Source organism: Populus alba, chromosome 14 (genome assembly GCF_005239225.2).
Source record: "Populus alba chromosome 14, ASM523922v2, whole genome shotgun sequence".
Classification (NCBI taxonomy): Eukaryota; Viridiplantae; Streptophyta; class Magnoliopsida; order Malpighiales; family Salicaceae; genus Populus; species Populus alba.
In genome coordinates this window covers 347,036-364,733 of record NC_133297.1, presented here as the reverse complement: position 1 = coordinate 364,733, position 17,698 = coordinate 347,036, and the positions used below count along the sequence as shown (strand labels likewise).

Here is a 17,698-nt window from a genome sequence, read left to right as displayed (position 1 = left end):
AATAGCACACATAATGCATACAGAAAAAGATAAATATATTTGGTTAGGAAGACAAAAATATAAAATAAATTTATATATAAAATATTTTTAATATGGATTTTTATTATTTTAAAACATGATGAACAGATTGTTTCAATTTTTTTTTTGTTTTATAACAATGTATGATGAAGAATAAAATATTTTTAAATTTATAATGATTAAAAGTATAATTTGAATAATTTTAAAGTAAATTTTTATTATTTTGAAATATAAAAAAGGCCATCTTAATCATCCATGCGAACAGTAATTAAACGACATCTAATGGACTAATTAAAATTTTAAACAATTAAAAACGGAATGAAATGTTTCGGAATCTATAGGGATTGAAGTATAGTTTACCCAAAAAAGCAACTCTGCATAGAGATACTAACCTAATAAAAATCTTTTTTCATCATTTGCAGCCTGCCTTCCATTTTTTTCGATCTATAACAACAACGTCGAAGAAACAAAGAGAAAGAGAGGGAGTTTTTGCGTGTCTCATCAGAGAGAAAGAAAGAGAATTTGAGTGCTTGGAGTGAAGGAAAGAAGATGAGAGAAATAATTAGCATACACATAGGGCAAGCAGGGATTCAAGTAGGCAATGCTTGTTGGGAGCTTTACTGTCTTGAACATGGCATCCAGCCAGATGGAGTGATGCCTAGGTGTCTTTATTTTTCTGGGTTTTCAATTTTGTTCATCAAGTTTAAAGCTTTTTAGTGTTTGATGATCAACCAGCCAAGTGGTTCTTTCTTTCTTTCTTTACTGTTCTATACTGTTTCTGTTTTCTTTTACCTTTTACTGTTTTTGTAAGTTTATGTTGATAGGATTATTGGTATTTTGTTTTTATACATGTTTGCTTTTTGTACTCATGTATTGAAGCATGAGTTTTGATGGGATCAAGATCGTTTTGCTCTTATACTCTTGTATCATTTTAAGTGTTGAAATCACCAAATCGAGCATCTTCTTCTTCTTCTTCTTCTTCTTTTTTAAGAATAATTACATGTTTGGTCTTCATTGATTTTGATTTTACGTTATTCGAACATATCAACTGCAGAAAAACCATAATTTTTTTTCCAAGATCAGTAATGATTTGGCATTTCAAGAGAGATTCACTGAAAGCTAGTGTATTTTGTTAAATCGGTGAATCTTTTGCCATTCAAAGTCGTAGTTATGGTATTGTGTGTGTTTTTGCCCTGTTATTTTGATTGGATTCATGGAGCGGTTGCTGACCGAAAAAAGGTGATGCCTTTTTGCAGTGACGCTTCAGTGGGTGTTGCACACGATGCATTCAATACTTTCTTCAGTGAGACTGGTTCTGGAAAACATGTGCCTAGAGCTATTTTCCTTGACTTGGAACCAACTGTTATTGATGAAGTAAGGACTGGAACTTATCGGCAACTTTTCCACCCTGAACAGCTTATTTCTGGAAAAGAAGATGCTGCTAATAATTTTGCTAGAGGACACTATACAGGTAAAGGAAATTGTTGCTAGTTAACTATTTTCCTTTTAAATTGTTGTTGGATTAAACTGATGTAGTTTTGGTTTGTAGTTGGGAAGGAAATTGTGGATCTCTGCCTTGATCGAGTGAGGAAGTTGGCTGATAACTGCACTGGCTTACAAGGGTTTTTAGTGTTTAGTGCTGTTGGCGGTGGAACAGGTTCTGGTTTGGGGTCTTTGCTGTTAGAACGCTTGTCTGTTGATTACGGAAAGAAGTCAAAGCTTGGATTCACCATTTATCCTTCTCCTCAGGTACGTACTTGTAAATAATGTAAACCCTGGCTTCCTTGTTCCCGGACACTACGAGGCAATGCTGAAGGAAGAATGATTCTAATAAGGGCTGCTTGTTCATATTTCAAGGGCATCATATAATTTATGGCCAAAATAACTTAAATATCATGGGTGTTATCCCATAGTGCGTGCAACACCCTTTTGCTATTGGTCACGTCGAGGACTTTTTTGTGGTCAATTAATATGTTGCCTTCATTATAAGTGTGCAAGTGTTAGAAAAATAACAAATTTGAATTCAGGTAGGCAAAACAAGTTTCTCTTAGGGAACTCAGTTTTAACGGGTTTCTCTTTGGTTGCAGGTTTCAACGGCAGTTGTGGAGCCTTACAACAGTGTGCTCTCTACTCATGCCCTTCTTGAGCACACAGACGTGACAGTGCTTTTGGATAATGAAGCTATATATGACATTTGCCGAAGATCCTTGGATATTGAAAGACCCACATACACAAATTTGAACCGATTGATATCTCAAATCATATCATCCTTGACAACTTCGTTGAGGTTTGATGGAGCCATAAACGTAGACATTACAGAGTTCCAGACCAACCTTGTTCCTTATCCCCGTATCCATTTCATGCTTTCATCATATGCCCCTGTCATATCAGCCGAAAAGGCATACCATGAGCAATTGTCAGTTCCAGAGATCACAAATGCTGTCTTTGAGCCTGCAAGCATGATGGCTAAGTGTGATCCTAGGCATGGGAAATACATGGCCTGCTGTTTGATGTACCGAGGAGATGTTGTTCCAAAGGATGTCAATGCTGCTGTGGCCACTATCAAAACCAAAAGGACTGTTCAGTTTGTTGACTGGTAAGAAAAAACATACTGCTGAAAACATCTCCTAGTTCATCTCATCTTTGGGAAAATTTCTATAATTGAAAACAATTCTTGACATTATTTTCACTGATAATCTCGAATCTTCCACTTCTCAGTTTTTGTTTTCTTGATGCTTTGATAGTTTGAAACATTAAACTGGCATTCTCCCATTGGTCGACTTTTCATTAATCTGAAATGTGGTTTTACTTGTAATCCACAGGTGTCCAACTGGCTTCAAATGTGGTATCAACTATCAGCCACCTACTGTAGTACCTGGGGGTGATCTCGCCAAGGTTCAGCGTGCTGTTTGCATGATCAGCAACAACACAGCTGTGGCTGAGGTGTTCTCTCGCATTGACCACAAATTTGATCTCATGTACTCCAAGAGGGCATTTGTTCACTGGTATGTTGGTGAAGGCATGGAAGAGGGGGAATTCTCAGAAGCTCGTGAAGATTTGGCCGCCCTTGAGAAGGATTACGAGGAAGTTGGTGCTGAAGGTGTAGATGATGAAGAAGACAATGAAGATTACGAATAAGTTATTAACACCAGCAATCGAGAAGGACCGTGAGGGTTTGGCCACCAACCCTCCCCTTCTTGCTTCGCAGCTGTTATGTTTGTGATTTGTGGCACTGCTATCCTTCAGTAAAACAGTTAAAAATATTTCTTATTTAATGTGTTTTTATGGTTTCGAGGTCGACATTTTTTTGGTTGTTGAAAGAGTTCGACATTTCAGAATGAAGTTATTCGTCATTTCTGCGTTTTGCTTCTCTTATTTCTGCGTACTCTTTTCTTTTCATGCTGCTGCACCCCTTTTGAAAGCGAAGGGTATGAATGTCCCAGCCATCTGTGCTCGCCGAACGCGCTGCTCCGCTCCCTTTTGCTTGTCGAGTAAATAAATTTGCTCATTGGGCTTTAGAAAAACTCTTATTTGAGACATGATGTCTTAGTAGTGGTTGCCTCCAAAATGTAGTTTAATTCATACCCGTTTAACATTTTTCATGGTGACAATTTACATGGAATATTTTTTCAAGGTACTGAGATAGTGATACGCTATATTAACTCACTCAGAACATTTAATGTGGGAATGAGATTGTGAAAAAATAATGTAACTAAAATAAGTTTAGACAATGCTAGGATTTTCAAATAAGTAAAAGAAATTTAAAATCCAGGTTGATTAGTCGATTCACATATATAATAACATCAATTTAATAAAATGAAAAAACAAACATACTTGGAAACATTTTCTAAATCAAGGTTTATCTTTAAAAATCATAACTTGTGAAGTCTCAAACTTAGGCTAAAGTAAAAAGCTTAGTCCCTAACCATTTTAATTTTGAATGATAAAATTAAAAAAAAAATAGCAATAAAAAAAATCAGGACCAAACATGAAAATAATAAAAAAAAATTGCAAGAAACAAATAAAATCTATAATTCATCCCAAACAAAACAAAAAAAAAATTAGGGCTAAATTTAAGAGATGAAAAACTTCAGGACAAAATAAAAAAAAAATCTAATTTGAAGTGATTTTTCCAAATAAAACAGGTTTGGACCATAAAAGAAAAGAAGTTTAAAGGTTGTTGTGATATTTTCCATAAACAATATGAAAATCAAGGCATATGAGATGAAAAACTTCAGGAAAAAAAAAATCTAATTTGAAGTGATTTTTCCAAATAAAACAGGTTTGGACCATAAAGGAAAAGAAGTTTAAAGGTTGCTGTAATATTTTTCATAAACAGTATGAAAATCAAGGCATATGAGAGAAAAATGAAGCGAAAAAAAGAATAAATCGATACTAAATTAGACAACATCATCATCATACATGTGATGCCCACAAAAAAAAAATAAAGAATGTTGGGACACATCAAATGACACGGTAGAACAATTTTTTATGCCACCGTAGTAATCAACATACGCTATTTAAAGACGACAGAGTGTCTAACATGCACACGTTTGCAATTTTTTGTTTTTTTGTGTCAAAAGACAATCAACCAAAGACCAAATAGATATTGTTAACAAACCATTATTAAATGATGATTTTGTCCCTGCAAAAAAGCTTTGAAAATTGTTATTTTGATGGTGATAGAGTTATTGCATTATTAAGAGTAGAAAATCAAGAATGCTACTAGCTATAGTTAAATAAATTTTGCTTCTAAGGGTACTAAAGTAAATCCATTATACAAAAATTTTATGTTGGCCATTTCAAACACTTTTTTCCTCAAGGGTAAAAATATAATTTTACTATTATAATCCACACTAAATCAGGTAATATACAATACTTTTTCCATGAAAAATAGATTTTGTTAATACTTGTAACTTTAACATGTTAACTTTTATTTTGTGTTAAAATTTTTAATTTAATTAAAAATAATGGGATTGATAGGATTCGAGTTAATGATCTATTGTTCATGTTCCGATTACATTATTTGATAAAATTTTAAAAATGATTTTTATTAACATATACTATCACTTTAGTCCTTAAAATGTTTTAGATTTTTTTTTAAATTTCATTTTTTTTAGTTTTAACATTGAATTTATTAGGTATTTGATTTTATAATTTGTTTTGATTAGTTTTCTATAGAGTTATAATGGTAATGGATTTTTTGGGTTAGTCATATTGACTCGAGTTATTTTTTTTTTTTTTTTTTTTTCAACTTCATTCTTTAACATTGAGTTGATTGGAAATTATTTTTTTTATTTGCTTTCTATAGATTTATCCCAGTCTCATTACCCGAGTTTAACATGTTAACCCGAGTTATTTTTTTTATCCTTTTTTCTATCATATTGTTTTTTTTTATCTTTTAATATTGTGTTGATTGAAAATTAGGCTTCATAATTTATTTTAAATTTCATTTTATGAGATTATTTCGATCTCATGATCCAGGTCGCGAGTTTGGTCTATTGACTCTGGTGGTTTTTTTGTGTTTTTTTTTTTTCAATTCATCCTTCAACATTGAGTTGATTAAGAATTAAACTTCTTAATTTATTTTGATTTATTTTATATGAGGTTGACCCGGGTTGACTTGACTAATTTTTTTAGTTGAATTTTATTTTTAATTTCATCTTTCAACATTGAGGTAATTGAGAATTGAGTTTAATAATTTTTTTATTTGATTTCTATAGGGCTGTCAAGGTCTCATCACTTAGATAATGAGTTTAGCAGATTAAATTGAGTTGATATAAGTTAATCTAATATATTATCGTTTCAATATTAAAAAAAAAAGATGTTTTCTTAATTTTTTAAGTCAAACTATATTTTTATTGGTTATTCAAGTTATTTTTGGATCTACGAAATCAAATAAGTAATATCAAGTCAATCTTCATATAGTTTAATTTTTTATTTTACTAAAAAGTAAATTAACAACATCAAAATATATTTTTTTTATATAAAAAAAATATGATTCAACCCTCAATATAGCATGAGTAATTACCATCTAAAATCCAATATTGCCAATATCCTGGATTATATGAATGAATGAATGAAAACTCTATACATGATCTCTCGTATCCATTAAAATTAAGTTATAATAATTTTCCATAAATTGCACTAGATTTTATAAAGCAGATATTCTAGAAACATTGAATAAGTGCTCGTCAAATATATTTTGGGAGAATTGGGAAGAAGATGGCATAAAACATGGGTAAGAAGTGTGAAACATACTTGTATGAATAACTGTGTTCATGCCTTGTAAAATCATTAAAAGCAAAATATCAAGGAATTCATTCATCTATGAATGGATCAAATTCATATAGTATATGATATCAAAACACAGCTGCTGTCTATATCTTTCTCGAATCTTGCATCAAATTTCAAAAAAATCGAGAGAACTAACTAGGACAGAACAATTGACAGAGTGTAGGGAGATCCCAGAGAGCCTCACTTGAATCATTAGCATTCTCAAAGTACTCATTCACTCCATTCATGTCATATAACGATGCTGATATCTGCCTTTCCACCTTCATGCGTTCGAATTCGGTTAATTCTACGCAGGATGATGCATCAGACAACAAACCAACATCCCTTGGGAGCTCCATTCTTTCTTGAATATATGGAATGTGAGGATCAAACCCAGATGGGAATGAGCACGAGGGATGGAACTGAGAAGTGACCGGTTCAAGGCCTCCAAAGCAGCCACTCAAGTCTGGTCTATAAGCATTATCAAACATTTGGTTTTCTTGTTTGATGCCATTGAAATAACTAGCATGGCTAGCAATAGATGATGGAAGAGTATCAACGCTACTATTGAAAGCACTCGTGGTACTAACTATGGTGCTGGCTCTAATAGTAGATTTCGCGGGGGGAGTTGTGGAAGAGTTTTGTTTCAAACTCCTTTTGTGATTGAGAAGGTTTCTAATTTTCGTAGAAATAGGAGAGTTGGAAGAAACATGAGTGTTGAAGTTGGTTCGAGTATTCGAGCCACGAAGAAGACAGGCAGCTTCATCATAAGCTCGAGCAGCTTCCTCAGCTGTCTCAAAGGTCCCAAGCCACATTCTGATCTTCTGAGTAGTGTCTTTGATCTCTGCAATCCATTTCCCTGAAGGCCTTTGTCTAACTCCAACGAACTTGTTTTTGGAGTTGTTGCTTAAGCATCTCTCCTTGAATTTGCTTGGTTTGCTAGGTGAGACCCCTTTAGGCTGCTTTTGGAACTGATGATATTCCATTCAGCAAATGTTTTGAAGAGGAGAGGGTGAGCATAGAGAGAGAGAGAGAGAGAGAGAGGGTGATTTATATAGGGATAGCAAGTGGTTTCCCAGTTGTTTAATCTTAGTGGGGGTCTCGTCTTTCTTTCTTGTCGGCATTTTCCCTTGGAATTTGTTCTGTTTTAAGCATGGCTGATTTATCAAGGTTGAAGCCAAGGCCTGAAAGGCGAGACATGCAAGCCATCAAGACCTGGAAAACAAGTCAAAGCGATTTTTCTAATTGTTTTAAGGTTGAAGTTGGAATCCTCTCCTTCAGCTGGTCAACCTAAAGACAAAGCAAGAATCGTGCAAGGCACGAAGGCAAGACACTTGGAGCCCTAGCCTTCAAAGAAGAGCATGATTGGGCCCTTCCGGAGAGAGAAAGAAATCCCATTTTGGTGGGAATCTGAGCTTCCACAGCCTGCCTCTCCTCTGAGGAATCTTTACTCGCATTATCAAACAAACAGCGTCCTATGGAAGTTGATTTTGCTTAACCTCGCAAGCCAGAACATCTAAATTCATCAACAAGCCATGTCATCCCTAACCTCGTCGAAATCGAATTAGATGAGAAAGTGTTACTAAACCAGCATGTTAATTCAGAACTCAACCCAGCTAGAGGTTTTATTTTTTAGATAAAAAAAAAAAAAAAAAAGAGAGAAAATATAAAGACTGAAAACAAACTATATCTTCATTCGCTAATATTATATTAAAATCCAAACTTAAAATCCGTTCATAGCAATCCTCCTGCAGATGGTAGATTGCCAGGTTAACAGGGATCAATAGGATAATCGAGTTGTTTATATCAGCTACCTATCGGAATCAAAATTGCAATTATAATGAAAGAATAACCAATTCAAGATCCCAGTGCATACATGATCACAATCAAGATGTTTGTTTGTATTTAACCCAAAAATAGCACCACAATGGGGACAAAACTGCGACAAGAATTGCTTCACTGACAACCCTCAAACCTTAAACCACCACCAAATAAGAAAAAGAAAAAAAAGGGACAAACGATACCTACACTTCCTTTTTCTTTCCCCCCCGCCACTCAATCTGGAGTATAAATAACACTTATAAATGAATATACACATTCTACAAAAACGGATTCATTTTCAATGGCAACGACTCTCACACTCATTCAAACCGAAGCCAGGTTGTTGTAGAAGGCCTTGCAGAAAGCAAACGATGGGAAACATCTCTTCCAAAGAATGGGTTATAAATATATTTTAACAACAAACTGGAGATTGCATCTTCACCATAGCCAGTTGGGTTCGCCAGCCAAGATATTATGATGAGAGGATGGATTGCAATGCCATCTGTTGTTGTGGATGCAACACCGACAAGGTTGAGGCCCAGGTAGCTGGTGGTAAGGTTTGTTGTAGTTGTCTCAGAAGATTAACCATTCGGCTTACAGTTTGTTCGGTTGCTAGATCCTTACCACATACAACCTATAGGAACAGTAACATTCCCTCAATGAGAAAAACAAATTGCAAACGTAACCCACATTTAACATGCAAGAACATTTGACAATTTCCAGCATTGCTCTTATCTATTGACCATACAAATTCCTTTTAAGATCACAGGGAAATTATAAACCAAACCTCACGTACTTAATGAGAGTTGTCATGTTAGGTGAAGGGACTTGACATAAATAAAGTATTGAGTCAGATGGGAAAATTGATTGCTGATTACCGTATAATAAAATTAATGACAATATAGGAAGCCCAGAGTTGAGACAGGGTAAATATCTTTGTGCATAAATTAATCCGAGCCCACAAAATATTGCATTAAAATTAGGTGAAGGATAGCATAGCAGTTCCCGAGTCAAGCTGGAAGCAAAATTTGGGGGACATTCTTGCATAAATAAATGTATTTGATTTAGCAGGTTATTGTTTCACTGCATTTCAATACTTGTCAAATGGCTAAAAGCAACTATTGGATCAGATCGACAAAACATCATGAAATCTAGACTTTTTGAGTAATAACAATGAGATCAAAACAAAAATTTAGAAATTTATTCAAGTTGTACAATAGCAAGGTAGATGCATAAAAACAGAAACTAACCTCAGCAAATACTGAAACAATCTTAGGAAGATACTGATTGTTGGGTCCCAAAAGTTCTCTATCTGACCTGTAGATGGATGATAAGGAGTTCATTATTAATGGTTGGCAATTGGTAAAAGCACACTAAAGTATGGATAAACCAAAACCAAAAATTAAGGGGGAGAGAGAGAATGACAGTCATTACCTCTCCACCATTGAACAAAGTTGTTCATGAACAGCTTTTGCTTCAATCAAGTCTCCTGTTATTGGCAAACAGTTTAACCATGCAGGAACAACCTGCCAAACAAGACACGTGTCAATCAAGAAGAATGCTGGAAAAAACACCAAACTCAAAGGCAAATCACATAATGGAAAACCTCTACAATGATTTTTAATGATCCAATAAAACAAGCCCTTTGTCTACACAACACAGCCATAAAGGTTTCAGTGAGCTTTGTTGCAAAAAATCAATTCATAGGTAGGACTGTTAGAAACAGACAGCATTCTCAGCAGCTCATCACATACAGATGATGGATGGGGATATGCCTAGGCAATGCAATATGCTTAATGACAAGACAGATGATTGAATACCTGAGCTGAATCTATACTGTCACGATGAAACTGGCAAATTTTCCCTAAAGCTGAAACAGCATTATCATATGCCATGACATTGTCTGGTTGCTTAGCATTAGGATGCCGTATTACAACATTAAGTCTTGATAAAGCCTCTGGAGAAAACAACTGGCAAATATCACTTTCATGAAATACAAAAGAAAATCAACGCATTTACTTCTGCTAGAGTAAAAAAAATTGACTCCTTAAGGATACAGACAAAAGTTACCTCCAACTAGATGTTTAAACACAGAACCACCAACTTCTGCACAAACACCAAGCCCGTATACAGCTGCCTGAAAACAACCACACAATATGGATGGGAATATAGCCAATCTAAAGCAAACAACTACCAGATCATAGTTAGTGCAGACCTGCCGAACATCTGGGTTGTCATCATTGCAAGCCTCCAGTAAGAAAGGAAGATATGTATCATAATATCTGTCCATTCACATTGTAACAGTTGCATCAAACAAAAAATTCTAGATAATGATAACCAGTCCGTAGGAGTGCGCGTGTGTGTTCTACTAGAAGCTTACTTAAGAGCCGCCTCGCGACATTGCTCCGCAACATCATCAAAAATGCAAATTGCAATCCTTCTCTCTTCAGCAGTCTTATCCTTGCCCTACATTCACTACACATCAGACTAATAACTCAAGAATTAAACTAGCATAACTATTCACAGCATTGTTATTAGTCAGTTGCTTAAGGTATAAATTTCTATTTTTGTTCATACAGCTGCACACCAAGAGAAAGCAATCATCTTTAGAATTTATGCCTTCGTGAAATAGAAATTTCAATCTGTCATAAGCACAGGTTTCAACAAGATCATGTCACCCTTCATCATGCAGAGTGGGTGGTGTTAATTAGTACTGATTGGTTATAGAAACATAAAAATTCAGTGTTTTGCACTTTGAAATACAGCCAAGTTTCAAGCCAAATTATTAGAGCTTTTTTCAACCCCATTATCATCCATTAAACAGCTACAGTAAGAAAGGGAATAATCTTCACCATTCCAATTCTCATACTGAACACAGAAACATGATATGCATAACATTTAGCCTTTCTATATTTTCTAAACTATAGCTGTTGGGAAAAATATATAAACCAACAAATCTGTGCTCACACAAGCACTGCCACACGTAAGAGCATGTAAACAAGATGGAAGGAACTACAAAGAGATCTCACATACCAAAATTTTGGGCAACTTATATAAAGTAATACAAACAAAGAACCAAAAGAGATTCCCAAAGGCAAGTATAAGATTCCCAAAGGCAAGGGAAGCTGATCATGGCAGAAGACTTACCCACATGGGAGTAAGATAGGATGATAGCTCATCAAAGAAAGGCAAGAAAGAAGCTTTGAATGTTTTAATCAGAGTTCCCAAGATTTCACCAACCTGGAAATAAAATGTTATCCAACTAAGAAAAATAAAATTCAGGGATTATAGAGGAAAATCAGTTGACTTATAGTGATATATACTGACTTGGTCGAAAACTTCCTCCTCTTGTTCATTTTCCTCCTTGATCAACTCTCCCTCCTCTGCATCAAAGTCTTCAGCTTTGGCTCTCTCTGCTCTCTCTCTCTTGCGACTTGAGCTGGCAGTGATGACCAGTTTCACCTCATCCACAACAGATCGCACTTGACCTTCATCAACAAGCACTCCAGATATCTGGAAGAAGAAACAGACGATTGAAAAATACATTCAGCAATGAACCTATTTTGACATACATGGATTGCAGGGGATTTCACATGGATTGCAGCAGAGAAATGGACACCACAAGATTAAAAAAAACGCATTTCCTAATTTCCCCTTCACAAGTATCAAATGATTTTATGTGACAGATTTATTGGCAAACCACAAAACCATTGATCACTCTGTTAAGATGCCACACCTATGCAGAAGAGTTCTGATTTTTATCCAGAATTTGATTCAGGATGACTGGATGGGTTACAAACCATGACCCAGTGAAAAAGCAAAGAAAGTGACATTACTAAAGTCAATAATGACTACAACAAACCTGCAAGCATTCATTTAAGGCATCCAGCATGCTTGCACAGATCTCAGTATCGGGTTCCTGCAATCAATTTTAAGAGTCAAGAATCTCATCGCTTTAAATTGAGATAATTATAAATGTACAGTTCTACCGACACTAGACAAATGAAAAGAAACACGGGTAACCTTGTGCAGTGCTTCAACCAGGGCTGGAATAATATAGTCAGACAGCTGCTTCACATAAGACTCATTGCGACCCTGAGAAAGCCCTTTCTCGACAGCTAATTTTGCAGAACGCAGAAGTTCTGGCATGGCTGGCGAAGAAATTCAAAGATTCCAGTGAGTATTACCGACAACAGGAACCAAAGGAAAAGAAATGTGCATCATCAATTCAATACCTGAAACAGCTGCTTTCCTAACCTCTTCATGAAAATAAAATTTAAGAAGAGGTACCAAGGTTGGGGCAACCTGCATGTAGAACATCATTATATTAGTGTCATGGCACTTGAAAGTTGTAATAAGTAAATAATAGAACAATTGAAAATATGTTGCACCAACAAACCTGATCAATCCATGGAAAGAATCCTTCCTTCAGCTCATCAGCGTAGCAACATAACATGTTACAAGCAGTAGCTTTTTCTTCCAGAACACTAGTCTTGATCCCAATTCTTTTGTCACCAAGGGTGATAGTCTCCATACTATAACAGAAACAAATTTTTAGCAAGATGCGAACACGACTGCATGTGTGTTTGGGTGTCTAAATGCATATGATCACAAGAGAAAGCACAGAAGCTACATTCATAAGAATTTGGCAACTGCTGTGCTTGAAATGCATCTTTCACTATTGATCTAAGCAATTGGGCAAAGTACCACCAAGAAATTCATATATAACACTTTCAATAAGATCAAGTTCAAGGAAAATTTTTACACCTTTCATCATCAGAATCATCAATGTCATTATCTGAATCCGCAGATGTAATGGTTACATCAGGCTTGAGTTGAGCAGACTGAAGCAAAGGTGGCATGACAACACTCATGTAAGGAAGAAAATCTTGTCCTAAACACTTGCAAAGTCTGGCCCATGCCTAAAACAGTATAGAGTAAAGATCGTGAGACAACACAGTTCACAAGAAGATGAAATTTAAGATATTTTCAACACAATTTTTAGCAATCGAAGCATACTTGTAGCATGTAACTTGTTGTTGGATCATCTGACTCCATCTGAGATACTTGCAATGACAGGAGTACATCCATGACCTGGCAAAAACATAAATATAGACCCGGATATGGGTGGATACTTTAGTATACTGTGGTAACAAAACAGGTGATAAAAGAAACCAAGAGCAAACCATTGACACATTCTCCCCTATCCCATGGTCGACTGCAAGGGTACTCCATGAAAGACAATGGGATTCATCCAAGGAAACACTTCCAGGTTCCCAAGAAAAGGAAGAGTTGTATGTATGTAAAGAAACCTACCTGCTTGGCATCATCCCTAAACTTCTCTTTCCCCACTGCCATCCCAACTAGACTGATGCACTCCATAGATTTGGCACGAAGCATGCGGTTAGCTTTGTCATTTGCATTCACCAAGATAGTCTTCAAGTAAGGCATGACTGCATCATAGTATTTTTGGAAGTGCTCCTATAAAACCAGAGACTATTAGACCAAATCTTCCATTGCGTGAATGAAACTAAGAATCCAAGCAGATACAATACATTACCTGAGAGGAATCAGCAACTGATGCCAAAGCAGTCAACGCTCCCTCTTGCACCATTTGTTTTCCATTCTGCAGCACATACATGGAATATAAAGACATACAAGAAATTTGTGTTTTTGCAAAAAAGTGAATTCGCATAAATTATTTGAAATTTTATTTTCTATCCTTCCATGAATATACCTGTAGAAGAACAAGCAATTTGCTCACTACTCCATCTAGGTACGGTGTTAAAATTTCTGGAGTACAATTCTCACTGAAGTTGAGCACAGCCGAAGCAGCATGTGCCTGTCAGAAAAGAATACGATGACTAATCAGTAACTGTAAAGAACAACAGCATAATCTTTGACTGTGTTCTTCCATATAAAATTAAATGTCAATGGATCCAAAGGAACCCCCCCCCACCCAACAAAGGGCAAAAATAAAAAATATGGAGTGCATACTGAAGTGCATGCATGAAAAACATGAAGCTGTGCATGCACACAATACACAGAACTGAACTATATATACATATAACTGTATAGCTGCTGGGAAAGTGACATGAGCTTAACTTGACCATAAGTTCACCATTAAAAGCTATTTGTAAGTATATTTCATAATTACAGTTGCTCAAGCAGAAAGGACCTTGCAACAAGAGCTATTGTAACAAAGAATGGACTTTAATGAAATCATCTGAAGCATATCTATTCTAGTCAAGATCCTGCATACGAAATTTAGAATTAATAACTTGAAAAGACACAAAGCAATGACCATAGCTAACCTGAACACGAGGATTCTGAAAATCATCCATGGCAGCTGCTAATGCAGGCAAAACTCTCTGATGGTATTGATTTTGCAAATCTGGACCCAAATCCGTGGACAACTGCCCAATTGCATTAATAGCTGCCCATCTCACACGGGGATGGGGGTCATAAAATGAATTTAGGACCATTGTAACTACTTGTTCCAGGTTTTTTAGCATTACCTACATCAACAAAACACAAAACAAAATAACACCAAGAGACCCAATTCTTTCTAAGAAAAAAAAGCTACATATATTTATAGTACAAACTAAAAAACCAATATAATTCCACTTCAAATTTTCCCACATCAAATAATCAGAGCATCAAGTGCTGTTAACTTAGTGGTTCTTACCAACATCCAATGCACAAAACACAAGGAAAACAAATGCATACAAATAATAGTACTGAATTGCATAATAAAACTAAAATAACTGGCCATTGGCAATACGACCATACATTACTGGAAAAAAAAACTGGATAACATCGGCAAATGCAATTAATTCCTTCAAATTCAACACAACAAAACCAAATGTACACATTCAATAGTTAACATTTAAAAAAAAAATATATAGTGATGTACTGTATAGCTACAAATAACTCAAATAGAAAGAAACAAAATCATTCTTGTATCATGGATCATCCTTCAAATTCAAATGCGTATATATAAAGTAAAAATCAAACAGCATAACATTCAGACATTAATCACAAGTCACAGACAAGAGAATATAGTCATCGATTCTATGTACCTTAGAGCACCCTTCAGCAATCTGAGCCAATGCAATAAGAGCAGCATGATGTTTCTGCCACTCAGGAGCAGCCAAATACGCAGGCAATTGTTCCGAAGCAACAGGAACAATAGTATTCCCACCCAAAGAAATGGCCAACCTATCCAAACACTCTTGTCCCACGCTATAATTACTTGTTTCCCCCGCATCTTCATCCTCATTCTCCGCACTATGCCATGCCGGATCATCCTCAATATCCAACAACATCCTCATCAGTATCCCGAACAATCTACTGATAAACTGCGGTAACTTCCTCATCATCCCCGGTGCCCTCTCCCTAGCTTCCGCCAATGTAATCACAAACTCAATAGCCAAATGCCTAGTTCCTTCCTCCAAACTCTCCGCCTCCGCAATTTGCAACATTGAACCCACGACATCCACCAACTGCCTCCTCAAAAACCTGGGCTCCGTCCCCGCCAACTCAATCAACAACTCCAACGCCTCCTGAGCAGTCGCTTCGTTCCCATTATTTAAAGCCTCCGTTAAAGTCCTTATCATCGACGGCAACAAATCCTGAAATCGATCTCTATCGGACGAATTATCCAAACACTGGATAAAATTAATCACAGCATTCAAGGCCGCGATTTTGACATCAAAATTCGTGCTCGACCCCAAACACTGCAGAAAAACCCCGTGCAACTCCTTGATAAAGGGAATCAAACTCTCTCCGATATACTGAGACAGCTGCGCGAAGATCAAAAACGCAGATTCCTGCAACTTGACGGAATCTGACGTCACACACTGAAACATAAACGGCAAAAGCTCAGGCCAGCCATTATCGGGTAAAATCCCGGAAGCAAGCTCAGAAACGGTGTCGCACAACTTCTTGGTGTTCGATTTAACAGACTCTTGCTGGAGACAGGCGAGGAGAATCGATTTGAGAGAGGACTGAGTTTGCGGAGAGAGGCGCGGCCAGAGGTACGAGTCGTCACGAGTGAGGAGTTTACGGAGGAGGACAGCGGACATAGCACGAGCGTCGAGGTGAGGAGAGAACTGAAGGAGGTGAGCGAGTTTTAGACAGAGCGAGTTTGGATCGTGTTGTTTGGCGAGGTTGAAGATGAGCTCCGCTTGAGATCGAGTTTCGTTGGACGATGACATGAGCGAAGAGATTAGGGTTTCGAATTGCGAAGGATCGCCCCCAAGGACTGCCGCGAGTTGCGCTTGCTGGAGTTGAGTTGACTCGTCCATGGTGGCCGAAGATTAGATTTTGTTGCTGCGGCTGCGGCGCTGGTTGTGGCGGCTAGGTTTTTTGGGGTTTAGGGATTGTAGGGACAAGGAGAGTGTTTTTTTTGTGTGTGTGTTCTCTCTACAGGTATATGCGGGGAGATAGAGAGGGTGGGAGGAAAGGAGAAGGAAAGGGAGAGGGGATAATAAGAAAGGGAGGGGAGGGGACTAGGGCAAAGTAGGAGAGAGAAAGAATGGTGGGAAGGGGATTAGCTGGAATTTGGGTTAAATGATTAATGGGCTGCCCCATTTTATTTTATTTTATTTTTGTGAGATTTTTTTTTTTTTTTTCATTTTAAAGTTAGATTTTGGAGGGAAAGATGAAGATGATTTTAACCACTAGCCACTAGGGTATTCCTACTAAATTTCATTAAATTAAATTAAATTAAATTACTTCTTGGTGAGCTCGGTCATTTGGATGATTTGCTGTTAAAAAATAAAAAATTTTAAAATAAAACTGCTGGTTTAAAGTTTTACTAAAAAAGATTTCACAATTAATTTATTTTTAATTCAGAAATATTTTATAGGAGATTCTAAGGCATTTCAGGAATAACTACCATTAATTAAGAATGATAAGAGTATAAGAAGAGGAAGAATACATACATGGTATGTATAGCGTATAGCAGCAGTATTATAGTGTGGAGATCTAATCTGAATTATTTGCGGGTCCTTGTCTTGAGGGCGTTGGTGTGTGCTGTAAGAGAATACAATGTTAGAGAGGGGATTAGATGAAGAGGTTAGCCCATCCACTGAGGACTGTCCAGGGAGGTGGGTGACCCCGCCATGGATTTCATATCCATCACGCACGTTTTATTCTCTCGTTGTTTTAGCCTTCACAGGTCCGTATGTTTGTTTATGTTTTACAGTTTAGTTGAGGTTGTTCTTTAAATATTTTTTTATGTTAAAATATATATTAATAATATATTTTTATTTTTTAAAAATTATTTTTAATATCAGTGCATCAAAATGATTTGAAAACATTAAAAACATATTAATTTAAAATTAATAAAAAAATAAAAACAATTAAATTTTTTCAAAAATACTTTTAAAATACAGAAACAAACAGGACTTAAATTTACAATACACTGTGTCATGAGCTAAACACAAAAACAAAAAATTAAAAAAAATAATCAAGTAACTCTCTTTAATATTGTTAGGCCCAACAAGTTAATTTTAAGATCACTCGTCTAATTACATGACTAGATCAAATTTAAAATAAATTACGTGAAAACCATCTT

At 36.1% G+C, this 17,698-nt stretch overlaps 3 protein-coding genes across 4 annotated transcripts; 1 reads left to right on the top strand and 2 right to left on the bottom strand.

Moving 5' to 3' along the window:
- The first annotated feature begins 431 nt into the window (after positions 1 to 431).
- Positions 432 to 3,380, top strand: LOC118059329 (tubulin alpha-3 chain). 2 transcript variants are annotated; one of them, XM_035072177.2, is made up of 6 exons: positions 432 to 680; positions 1,275 to 1,489; positions 1,568 to 1,767; positions 2,106 to 2,614; positions 2,841 to 2,961; positions 3,047 to 3,380. In XM_035072177.2, exons 1-6 carry the CDS (start codon positions 568 to 570, stop codon positions 3,122 to 3,124), a joined length of 1,236 nt encoding a protein of 411 aa, XP_034928068.1. In that variant the 5' UTR covers positions 432 to 567; the 3' UTR covers positions 3,125 to 3,380. The 2 variants fall into 2 exon arrangements, with proteins under 2 accessions (XP_034928068.1, XP_034928067.1); XM_035072176.2 differs by having other exon boundaries at positions 436 to 680; positions 2,841 to 3,380.
- Positions 3,381 to 6,219: 2,839 nt separating this feature from the next.
- On the bottom strand, positions 6,220 to 7,944 carry LOC118059328 (ethylene-responsive transcription factor ERN1). The gene has a single exon (XM_035072174.2). The coding sequence runs from the start codon at positions 7,278 to 7,280 to the stop codon at positions 6,447 to 6,449; it is 834 nt and encodes a 277-aa protein (XP_034928065.1). The 5' UTR covers positions 7,281 to 7,944; the 3' UTR covers positions 6,220 to 6,446.
- A 165-nt stretch (positions 7,945 to 8,109) lies between these two features.
- On the bottom strand, positions 8,110 to 16,694 carry LOC118059327 (uncharacterized). The gene is made up of 20 exons (XM_035072173.2): positions 15,198 to 16,694; positions 14,430 to 14,633; positions 13,853 to 13,957; positions 13,676 to 13,741; positions 13,432 to 13,596; positions 13,135 to 13,209; positions 12,883 to 13,037; positions 12,515 to 12,650; positions 12,351 to 12,420; positions 12,139 to 12,266; positions 11,978 to 12,034; positions 11,443 to 11,628; positions 11,263 to 11,355; positions 10,496 to 10,581; positions 10,331 to 10,397; positions 10,186 to 10,252; positions 9,936 to 10,072; positions 9,550 to 9,641; positions 9,366 to 9,432; positions 8,110 to 8,749 (listed from the first exon to the last, which is right to left on the bottom strand). The coding sequence occupies exons 1-20, from the start codon at positions 16,422 to 16,424 to the stop codon at positions 8,588 to 8,590; spliced, it is 3,345 nt and encodes a 1,114-aa protein (XP_034928064.1). The 5' UTR covers positions 16,425 to 16,694; the 3' UTR covers positions 8,110 to 8,587.
- Positions 16,695 to 17,698: the final 1,004 nt, after the last annotated feature.

Coding starts and splice junctions, on each gene's coding strand:
- LOC118059329 (XM_035072176.2), top strand. CDS start 568: ATGAGAGAAATAATTAGCATACACATAGGGCAAGCAGGGATTCAAGTA. Junction 681..1,274: donor CCAGATGGAGTGATGCCTAG/GTGTCTTTATTT, acceptor GCCTTTTTGCAG/TGACGCTTCAGTGGGTGTTG. Junction 1,490..1,567: donor TGCTAGAGGACACTATACAG/GTAAAGGAAATT, acceptor TTTGGTTTGTAG/TTGGGAAGGAAATTGTGGAT.
- LOC118059328 (XM_035072174.2), bottom strand. CDS start 7,280: ATGGAATATCATCAGTTCCAAAAGCAGCCTAAAGGGGTCTCACCTAGC.
- LOC118059327 (XM_035072173.2), bottom strand. CDS start 16,424: ATGGACGAGTCAACTCAACTCCAGCAAGCGCAACTCGCGGCAGTCCTT. Junction 14,634..15,197: donor TTGCTGAAGGGTGCTCTAAG/GTACATAGAATC, acceptor TTGTTGATGTAG/GTAATGCTAAAAAACCTGGA. Junction 13,210..13,431: donor TTAGGGATGATGCCAAGCAG/GTAGGTTTCTTT, acceptor TGTTTTTGCCAG/GTCATGGATGTACTCCTGTC.